The sequence below is a fragment of the Rhopalosiphum padi genome, chromosome 1 (genome assembly GCF_020882245.1).
Source record: "Rhopalosiphum padi isolate XX-2018 chromosome 1, ASM2088224v1, whole genome shotgun sequence".
Taxonomy (NCBI): domain Eukaryota; kingdom Metazoa; phylum Arthropoda; class Insecta; order Hemiptera; family Aphididae; genus Rhopalosiphum; species Rhopalosiphum padi.
In genome coordinates, this window is record NC_083597.1 from 92,739,468 (window position 1) to 92,751,764 (window position 12,297).

The window sequence follows — 12,297 nt, forward strand, 5'->3', positions numbered from 1 at the left end:
ATACCTTAACTTAAGTATTTAATATGTGTATAGCTTTAAAAACGATCAATTTATTGGCACTAAAGTGAAGTATATAACTTGTGCATTTGCAAGTATAAAAAGTTACTAATAGTGAATTATGAAGATACTATGAATTATATATAATAAACTTTTCTGAGATATTTTGATGATATTTATTAGAAACAATACTATTGAGACAGATGAGAAAATTGTTCACTGTCTGTACTCTATATACACATCGTTGATTGAGTAAACAGTATGTGAATCTTTCTTTTCCTCCATGATAACGATAACTAGTTAAAGATACATTTTATTACATACTTCATAACTTATTGTTTTAAAGTGTTATTATACGTTAATTTTTTTTTTAGATTCTGAGAGGAGCAATGTATTTTCAGAATATTAGTTTTATTGTATTATTAGTTATTACCAATATACAATATTAATAGAAAATGTATGCCGTATGGTTTTTTTATCTAGTCAGATCATTGAATACAGTGAGTAATTGTTGAAACTACAATCACATAACTAAACATGGAGTATGATAAATATTCATATAATTTGAACGGATAGTAGGTACCTTTTATTTTATCATGTTATTTATATAAATACCAATATAATAAAATGTAATATTTTCAGGGTTAAAACATAGATTTAATTCTTAAATTGCGCATAAAATTAAGTTTTTATACAAACGATTTATATATTAATAGATAACATTGATAATATTTTATACAGTATCTAACTACATTACTAAATAGGGTTATATCCCCCTGTTTTATGTTGTTATAAAAACAACTTAATTAAGACAGATATGTTATTTCCGCTTTCTGTTTGGACTAATATATTATGTGAAACTTTTAAACACTTGTAAAATTATTTGAAGCACATTTATTTAACTTTGATAAATGATGTAAATGTTTTCGTTTATTTTATTTGATAGTTATATACTTATATATACTTTATTAATACAATTACAAGATTTTAAGGAGCTCCGTATTTTAGTTACACTTGATATAATAACCGAATGTGATATTTAATTAAATATAAATTATAAAATTAATTAATATATTTTGTATTTTTAATATATACATATTATACATTAATATAAATGGTACGTATATGCAGCATTGTAATTTCCTTCATATAATTGTTCTCAACTGTTATTTAAAAATGCATTTTTTGAAGTACTTATTCGTGGAATCAAATTAATCTAAATGAAACAAATAACTATTAAATTTGTACCACCTACTAAGTTATAATTTCTTAGTCATTAGTTTATTATACTTAAATTATATAGACGTGTGACGTATCATATATTCATAATATATAACAGATTTAAAAACACAGTTGTATTTTATAATGATAATTTATACTGTGAGCATGGAATTAATTAAGTGTTATGGGGTCAGCATAAAACACAAATATTAATATAAATGTTAATACAAATATAAATGCTGTACACAGTTAGATTCACTATGGTAGGATATATACCGCGTTTTTTGGCGTCGTTCTCCGTACACGAGACAGTATATGAGTATATATACAGTATTATGAGATCATTGCTGCATAGTCCTTAAAAAGGATAAGCTTTAATCTCATTCCTGGACCCTCGACCGTCGTTTATACCTGCGATCACAATATTTGTGCAAAATGGCTTCAAGTTTTTTCCATTAGCTTTAAATATTTTGCCCAGTGCTTAAGTGCGAGCATTTTAAAATTCTGGCAATCAACAAATTCTCAAATTTGGTGATGAGGATTGAAATAAGCGCATTATACATGAATTGTAGGTATATAGGTATTAGGTATGTAATACATTTTGATGTAAAGTAATTTTAAGCCAATGGGAGAATTGTATTGTTGACAGATATTTTATTTGCTATATTTCATATATTATATAACATATATATATTATATTTAAGTTGTGGACAAAGTTCCCTATGAATCGTAGAGTTAATTTTGAATGCTAGAACATCAATACTTCTACCAAAATAGGAATTATTATTTGACCTGGAGATAGTGCAAATGTAATTTTGCATTCGATTCACACGCAAAATGTTTATATAAATGTATATACACATAAGAAACAATAATAGTGAATAATACGATCGAAGAGAATGGGGTATCGCCAGAGGGCCGCTCAGATTTTTTTTTTATTTCGCCATACAATTTTTTTTTATTTCCACCAAAAATTGTATTCAATTTAAGTTCAACTCACAATAAAAGTGTTTCGTAATGGTTAGCTCTGGGCGAAGAATTAAAGAAGATAATAAAAAACAGATCTAAAGGGGGTAAGGTTTTTGTCAATTTTTTTTATTTTCTCATTTATTATTTATTTTATTCTTAAAACTAAGAATATTTTTTTTCTATATATGTACGCGTACGCACAATGTACATAAAATTATTATTATCACGAATCATAATATAACCTAACTAAACAAAGATTTGGATTTATTACATATATGTGATTATAATGATATAATCATTTAAAATACTAGAAGTGCATTATTTTTAGATTATTTCTATCCATAAAAAAATGCATAACATATTATGGCGCAAAATAATATATAATATATAATATATATAATGCATATATTTATTCTGCATATTATATTTTATACATATGGGTCATCTTAATTTATCTAACATAAAAGAACGCAGCAATCATCGTTTACATTATTTATAAAATCTTAAACAATTCTTTATACTAATCAGTAATCGCTTATTGAATATAATCAAGAAAAAATACAGTCTTCTGGAATAATATTTATGATAACCGCATATATATTACAGCCTTAGTATGAATGCTGGTGAAATCTAAGATTTACCGGTAGATCCTAGGTTCTATCGACAGTATAGTCGTATAATAAATAGTAACTTATTATATCTTGTTTCAATGTATTTATTATTTTCTACCGTCAGCTAAGTACAAAAGCATTTTTTTTTGTAACTATCTTTGAATCTGTAACTAAGTATCAGATTTTAGTGGCGACACATTGACTTCTGTTCTATATAATAACATCTTAACAATATTAGCATACGATAATATTTACTTATTTTAGACTGGAAAAATGTAAGTCAATATAGAAGGAGGATAGATTGAAAATTAATACACACGTGATTGTGGAACGGCGAACAAAGAAAAATAGCAATATCAGGCAAAGGAAAAACAATATTTAAATATACCTAACTCTTAAGGTTTAAAATAATATATTTATCTTTCAAAGCTTAACAAATTTCTTCTAACGTGTAACAACTAACAAGTTTTTTCATCACGTCATTAAAGAAATCATCCAACTTCTCTTAAATCCATGATACGATAACGGCCTTCACTGTCCAAGGTATTATGATTACCTTTGAGTAGGGGTTGTAAGAAGGGTGTGGAATCGATTCAAACTCTAGGTTTCGTAGAGCGTCTTCGGTTACGCGCGAGGAAGTTTCCCGAGTGCGTCCCGAAATTACCTTTTTTTTTTAATGTTCCGGGTGCATCCGAAATAAGGACGAGTGCGTCCCGAAAAAAGTCATATTTTTGAAATAGTCCTAGCTAGTGCGTCCCAGTTTATTTAGAGGTATCCAATTATTATCAAAGTTAAAATGAAATGCAATTTCCTCACCATTTCCAGTGCTTCACAATCATAGCTGTAAAAATTAAGCACCTATAAATTATTATAGTTTTAGATTTGAAAGGATATTGTACCTAAAACAAAGTTTCAACATAAACAATCTAAATACTAAAATGCTTGAAAATTAAAAACTTATTTATCTATATATTGATTACTGGTTAAAGTGACTGATTATAATAAATTTTATTTTATATATTTTTTATTTTTTTTATATTTTATATATTTTACTGCAGTATCAGGAATTTTATAAAACGTTATTATTTTTACTACAGGGAACGGATTTAAATGCTCTAAAAAAAATTGTTTTAATTATATACATTTTTATTCTTACGTATTTAAGTGTCTACACGTATCAACAATAATTTCATCTGGAATCATATTTATCTGATCAGTAAAAACATAATAAATAGTACCTACAAATAGAAGTACGATATATATTATATGATAAATAATATTTTATTTTATTTTTTTAGAATGAATGCTAACTAAATTTTTATCGAATTTTATACTTTCCTATATAAAAATTACTTAAAAACATAAAAAATGCAAAAAAAAGTTACATTTCTTAATTCCTATTGATGTATGAAACTATGAAATAAACTTTGTGCTTGGAAAGCAATATTTTCGGACATTCAGAAAAAAATGCAATTTTCATTTAAATCCGTTCTCTAATTATTACGCAATTAAAGTAACTTGTTGAATTTGAAGAAAAAAATATATTTATTTATTTATTTATTTATATTATATTCACTAAAATGTGTTGATAAGACTGCGGACGCACTCGGGCTATGAAAAAGGTAACCAATTAAAAATGGGACGCACTCGGGATATCCCTACGCGCGTGATGTGGACATGTGTTATTGTGTTGCAAGATTATTAGCGCTGGGTTGCTCCTAACCCGACCAAATCTACTTAGGAAGTATTTAAGTATTTTAGAGTCTCTATGTACTTAGAAGAATTTACCGTTAACCCTCATTCCAGGTTATCAGTCACATAAACTTGGTAAGCATCCTAAAAGTCGAAACTCAGTAAAAAAGAGTTTTCTGCCGATGGTTGTGTTTTGAACAAAATTGTATTAGTTATCAATTTACAGTAAACCTATAAACAATATTATCACCATAAAGAGCATTTAATTATGATGGATCTTTGTTGGAGTTATATTTTCAACAGTTAAAAATTTGATAATAGCGTGATGTTTAACTTGCGTTGTCAGAGCATTAGAACACGTACTTCAGTTATACTTCAGCTACTCAAAACAAACTGGCAAACGCCACGCCTTCAAACTGGGCATGTGTGTTGAGGGGAAATGTATTATTTCCTAATGCTACCAAGCACGCTTCTGTTGGTATTTTTTTCTACAAACATAATATGTTCAAAAATCTATTTACTAAAATTTTTTAGGGTAATTCAAAAACGAATAACCGTACCCAGATATTTGAAATTTTCAAAAGTGTCGATAAAAATATTTCGTTAGGTAAAAATTCTTTGAAATTTTATACAAGGTCTTTTACAAGTTGTTAATTTACTGATAAGAAAATATCAAAAACACATAATGACAAAATTATTTTATTAGCTTTACAAATATAAATTTTGATGAAATTCGTAAAATCTCAAATAATTGCAAATTATTTTGTTGTTATAAATTTGTAAAAATTATATTTTTTATTCAAAGATTTGAAAGTTTAATAGGAAAGTCACATTTATTTTTAAAGCGTTTGAATTCAAATTGTTATGGCATTAGATATTCATTCGTAAAATACCCTTTTTTCCTCAAATTGTTTTTGATATTTTTTTGTGTTTAAAAACAAATGTCATAGATTCTTTAAATTGTCATAAAATGTTTATATTATATTTTTTTTAGATTTCTAAAATACTTTGTCTCTTTTTAAGTAATTTATAGATATGAGAAATTTTCGATTTTTTAATTTTCAATAATTATTGTCGATTAAAAATTGTCATCAAAAAATTTGAAAATTTAGTCTAAGGTTCCTTACAAGTTCTTATTATAGTTATTTGAAAATATTAAAAATACATAGACATAAAAAAATAAATAAAATTATCCAACCGTAATTCTAATAGTAAATTAAATTACTTTATTATTTTATGAATAATAAAAAAAAATGAACAAGAAATTTAGGTTTTCAGTTAGCATACTACAAGCTATTACAGATTGGTTCCGTCCAGAATCGTTTTTCGTGTATAATGATTTATTATTGAATTCAAATTGAACATATTCATTACAATGATTCACTTGATAACTACTTTATAGTAAAGTATTGGATCGTCTTTTTATTACCTAGTTGTTTATTTGATTATTTCTGATTATAAATTAGTATAATTAATATACATTTTTGTGTATTAAATTTGTTAATATTAGGTATTGTAGTAATTTTTACATCTGTACAATTGTATTTTAGTTCTACAATTTTAAAATAATATTTTGGAGCATATATTTTCTAGTATTGGTATTTTATGTTTTAATTTTCTTACTTAAGTAATGCATTGTATTATTTGTTCAATATTTATAAAATAAATATAATACTCAACTGATAAAACTAAACTTTAAAATATAAAGTTTTTGTAACGTCTAAAGCTTTATACAATTTGTTATGAACTGAAATAATTAAGAGTGGAACTTTATTCCCCAGATAGTCGTTAGGTTAAAGAGAAACTCATTTTTATAAACATATTTTTTTTGTATAATAATAAGTTTTTATTGTTGTAGAAAAGATGTTTGTGAAACCATTCTTGAAATTATATTCTAAAAATGATAACAGTACCAAATTTTAATGAACAAGATTTAAGATTACTTAAATATTATATTTTTACTCTCTTTAAGTAACCTTATTATTATATTTGAGTCTCAACACCTTTATTATAAAGCGTATGTAAACATTCATATAACAACTTATTATAATTGACATTTCCTTAATATGATGTTAGTTTTAATAAGTACGCATATATTAGTGTTAACTACCTGCATGTATCCTCCTTGACAATATGTTCCATTGACTAATACTCCAAATTTAAACTTTTTAAATCTAATTCGAAGAATATAGTCCTTGGGCGTTCCTTTAAATGAACGAAATCTGTACGAACAATAAAGTGGTTTGCCAAAATTCGATGACGTTACTTCCGGACTAGTGATATCTTCATAGATATCAACAGTCTTATTGCAATGATCTATTCTACCTGAAAAATAAACACCAAATTAGTAATGGTAGTTTAGTATCAATCAACTTATTGATTAATAGTTAGTTTTTAGATAAATTTGTTTAACACGTTGACTGTTATACGGCCACCGGTAGTCGCATGTTAGTATTTCCTACAAAGCCATGTTCTATTATCGGTGTCATTCTATAAATGTTAATTGTTATATTTATAAAACAAATAGTCGGATAAAATAAATTTCGATATCATTATTTTTGTTATGTCTTCTTACGTAAGAATATTAAATTTAAAGTGTGTGGTTACTGGCGACCGTATGATAGTCCATGTAACCGCTGGTGGTTGTACATAATATAATTTCGTGTGATATTTTAATTTTAATTTGACCTATAATAATGACGTCTCGTCCAAACAAATCTAAAGTAAATGACGATAAAGTACGTCAAATATTGGATACTAGCGATAGTGGAAGTTCATTTAGTGAATATAATTTTAGAGATATTTTCTTCGATCCAACTGATGAATCACCCCTCTGCAGCCATTTTAGCAATTTTAAATATTATTATAATCACAGTCAAATCTGGATTACAATTTGTGAACCCCGATATATGATATAAAAAAGTTGTCAAAAATTATATTTTTATTTTAATTCTATAAGTATTCAATTAAATTTCTTTTTAAGATTTTGCCGAATCAAATTTTTGTATCATTGCATAAATTTCTCATTAGACTGATATTATTAAAGAAATTAAGAACTCGCAAGTCTATTGTTTTCAAAATCTAAATTTTTTTTGTTTTAAATAAAATATTTATTTTATTTATAAATTTCTATTCAAATAATAAAAGTTTATTCAGATAAGCTAGTATTTGGGGTAAAACTAAAATAATGTTATAATATGATTTATATGTAGTATTAATATCAACAATTTATATGTTTAAAATAATTTTTATAACACAATCGGCAACGTCGCAAATTAGTTTTGTGCGGAATAACGGAATCGTGAAAAGCTATATACGGAATCGTGTAATGCGGAATCACAAATCGCCGAAAAATAGATGATTGACGCTTTTGGGTTTCACCGAAATTTAATATACTAGCTAATGTCACTGTTTGAAACTGTTTTAGTTTATTTTTTATTAATGAAATAATCAAACTTATTGTTATTAAAACTAACAGAAACGTGTCACAGCTTTTGCAGACAATATAAGTAGAGTTTTGCAGTCTAGCCGGCTTACATAATAGATTCCTACAGATTAAAAAGAGATTAAATTGTTTACGGGTGTATTAATATGAATGAATCTCGTTTAATTGCCAAATTTAGGAAATTAGTAGTGCACTAAACTTAGATTTAAAAACAGCGAAGCACAAAAAACCATGTCCAGAAATCGCTTAGAATTACTTCTTAGATTTTAGCACTTTTCAGACAATGAAAAAGCCCCAGTAGGTGATCGTATTTATAAAATACGAGTATGTGATTTAATTGATAAAATTTTAAACAATTTTCAAAATATAATCTAATCAGGTGAGCTATAGGCTGTCAATGAGACTATTGTATCTTTTTGTGGCAGATTATTATTATAAAAATATACATATGTAAAAGCACATCATAAGTACGGAATTATTTTTTTTAAACTTTAAGGGACAAATGGTTATATATCCAATGTTCAAGTTTATACTGGAAAAGAATTGAGGTATAGAGTTCTTTTAGATCTAAGTAGAAGATATTTAAACATGGATGTATAATGATCATAGATAACTTTAACGCTCTAATTACATATTACAATCACTTGCAAACGAAATTTTAACTAATGTTACACACCTAGTTGGGACACTACGATTAATAGGTTGATAGATTAAATTACCTGAAATAACAAAAAAAAAAATTAAGTCTGGGAAATAATTGGAAAAGAAAATTCAGACGCGATTAATGTTGCGAAATGGAGTGATAAAAGGAATTTAACTATGTTATCGTCATTATCGACCAAACTTAACAGTAATATGGCTGACATGGGAAAAAAAAGAACAAATAAATGAATACATAGTCTAATATAATTGTTGTCTAAAATTCTGGAAAAGCGAGAATTGATCTATCCGATCAATTGTCTAACTATTGTATAGCTTTACGTAAGTCGATTTGTTGGCACCGTAAGGTGGTAACAGAAATACTGTTTGTAACTACTATTATAGTAAATGCTCTAATAGTTCACAATACAATTAATCCTAATAAAAAAAATGAAGATAACTCAAATTCAAAAAACATTGGTTGATACAATATTTAGATTTTAAAATTAAGAACTACTATAAGTTTAACAAGCAAGAGTTTATAGCAAACACATATTTCAAGAAACAAAAGAAAATGTAGTTTAAACAGAAATATCAGGAAATTTTCGCACTTCTATCAAAGTAAAACAGCAATAGTTGAATCAAAACAGGCATCAAAAGAGGTAAAAAAGATCACTACATTCTGCGCATCATGTAAATCTTATACATGTATAAGATGTTTACATAAACTAAATTTTTTGTTATTTTTTGTATATTTTATTTATAAATACGTATCGATATTTATATTTAGTATTATGTTTATATTTAAAACATATATATATTTTTATAAAAAAATTGATAGACATTTTTGTTATTTGCTTATTATAATATAGTGATATTTGACACATGATTATTAAGTGTACATACAATTATAGGTTCACGACAATTGATATATCATTTAACGAGCAATTGTCTGTTTTACGCCATCATTCAAACATAATCTTGATCATTTTGACGCTATGAAAAATATTACTCTTTACATTGTAAAGTTTACAACTAAGTGTGGTTATGACAGCCTGCAGTGGTATATATCTTATAAATAATAAGGCACGAACGTTAATTGAGGTTGCGATCATATTGACTAAGACTCTAGGAGTCGCGTAGATAAAAAATAATAAAACACCGATTTATAAAATAAATCTTTTAATTTAAAATTGATTATTAAACAAAAAGAATACTTTAAATAATAATAATAAAATAAAGATATACTTTAAAAAAATGAATAAGGTTAGCCGGGCAAGCCAAAACTTATCTAAATTTTGAGATGAAAATGTTAGTTGTAATGTTTTATCAGCTGATAATATTCTATACATTATTTGTGAGTTTCAACTGGTAATTTTACAACTGCAATAATATTTTCATCAAATGGATTAAGAACCCATCTATTTGAGAAATCATTGTTGTCACATGAGAAATATTCAAGTAATTAAATGAACTGGTTTTTCAATTCTCTTAAATGTGCTTTCATGGTGTCCAAAACACTATCAATAAAAGGACTTGTTAACATTTTTATCAATGTAATTTTATGTTAAATCAAATGCATCAAAATTTCGTTTTTCAAGGCGAATGATCCAAATACCAAGTTTTTTGATGAAAGCATTAACTTTGTCTGAGTAGAATGTTCTTCTCATCGCCTTATAAACTTATATTCAAGTTATTCAAATGTGAAAATATTATAGCACTCAAATAAGCCAAGTAAAGTTTCATTATCTTCTAAAAAAAGTTAAAAATGTGCTGATTTGATCTTTAAAAAATATTGTTAATTTATTTTGTAACTCAAAAATCCATGTTAACATTTTTTCTCGTGACAACCACCTAATTTCGGCATAGAAAAGCAGTGACTTGTTCTTGGAGCCCATTTTTCCACATAGTATCGAAAACAATCTACACTGCAGCGGTCAACTCTTAACATAGTTTAATATTTTTACCAATTTTATTGTTCAAATTTGTATTTAATAAATATAGAGAGCTGCAAAGTGATTAACCATATTTTATACTTATTTTGGAAGTCGTGACACTAAACAGGTTGAGAAACGATGTTCAGAGTAAGGTTCATTACATTGTACAATTAATAGAATATGAAAAAAATACCTACGAGGACTGAGGAGGTTTTGAAACACTAGAGGAAACTACACCTGAATGCGATGTCTCTGTCTTCTAAGCTTATAATTTGTCAAATCTTTGTCCCAATGATGTAAGCTTTTTGAAAATGATAAATAGATGGTAAATCGATCCCTTATAAATTAATCATTTGCCAACTCACTTTAACTCAACCAGATTTTGTTTAATATGTGTTAAAAATTTAAAGTTAAAATCCTATAACAAAAATAAATAAATTATTTTTGAAATTATATACATATATGTATTTGTATTATTGCGCAAATTGTTTTTATAGTTTCTATTAAAAATGTGTATTCTTATTTTTAAATATACTAATATAATATAGATAACTAAAATTTGTTTTTAATTTTTTAAATAAGGTAGATAATTATGTACCGCTTTGTTCTAAATTAGCTGTCGAGTGAATCACTGTAATGAGTGTGTTAAATTGGGATTCAACGACACATCATTATACATGATAAACGGTTTTGAACGAACATGGTCTCTCGGCCTTTATCACTGAGTTTATTGAAATACCTGTTAAGGTAATTTATTTTTCTTTTAGTACAACAGTAGGGTGATTATGGAAAGTACTGGAAATTTTTTAGTCTTGATCACCATAAAACAATAGCCAAGTTTTTACCAAAAACAATTCCCAAAGCAGAAGAATTTTTATTGGCCTATAAGATGATGGCAGACGAGAAAAAACACATATATTATTGTACAATCGATAAATTCATCGTTCCGCTCAGCATCTAATAATGAAAATAATTTTGGAAATATCGATAACAATATCTCCATGTAACAAACAGAATACATAACTTATCCACTACGATAATTATTAAACAATTTTTTATATTAAGCTTAGAAACACAAGTTTTGTTTACTTCTAGTTAATTTATAAATATGTATTTAATAATGTAAATAAAATTAAAACCGTTAATGAGTTTGTTATTTTAAATACAAATTAAAAAACAAAGATAATAAATAATTAACGTTGTATTTTCAAGAATACTCATTATGAAATAGAGATTTCATTACATAATGTTTTTAAATAATTAATAATACATTATTAGTACTTATATTTTTTCAAAACATTTATATTAATTACAAATAGTTAAGTAATTTATTATACACTGTATTTTAATGAAAAACATGAAAAATTTAGGTGCATATTTTAATATTTTCGGTAAAAAAAATCACAATATTATATTATAAATTTTAATACATCTAAATGCAAAAATTCATTATTTTCTAATCTAAAATACTCATCAACCGAACACAGTGTAATAAATTAAGTAAGAATTTTTTTTTATCACTATCCTATTTTTTTTTTCATGTATAGATTATATATCTAATATATGCATAGATTGTTCGTGTGGATATTATTTTCAAAAAGATTCATCATTACAAAACTTTCATCATAGTAATCAACTTAAAATTATTATAATATTATAATAGTCTTTATATTGATGGATAATTAAAAATGAAATTTTAAAATTACAAAATATTTTAAGTGTTTTGTGTTTAGTGTACATTTAAAATGCTTAAAATTGTAAAAAACGTACAAAACGTGAAGTATAA

General features: G+C 25.7%; 1 protein-coding gene across 2 annotated transcripts in view; it reads right to left on the minus strand.

Moving 5' to 3' along the window:
• LOC132931659 (uncharacterized) overlaps positions 1–12,297 on the minus strand; it is an 86,770-nt gene that overhangs the window by 44,995 nt on the left and 29,478 nt on the right. For both annotated transcript variants that reach the window (XM_060997563.1, XM_060997564.1), the window contains exon 3: positions 6,601–6,815. In XM_060997563.1, coding sequence (XP_060853546.1) covers positions 6,601–6,815 — 215 coding nt within the window. The remainder of the gene's footprint in view (positions 1–6,600; positions 6,816–12,297) is intronic.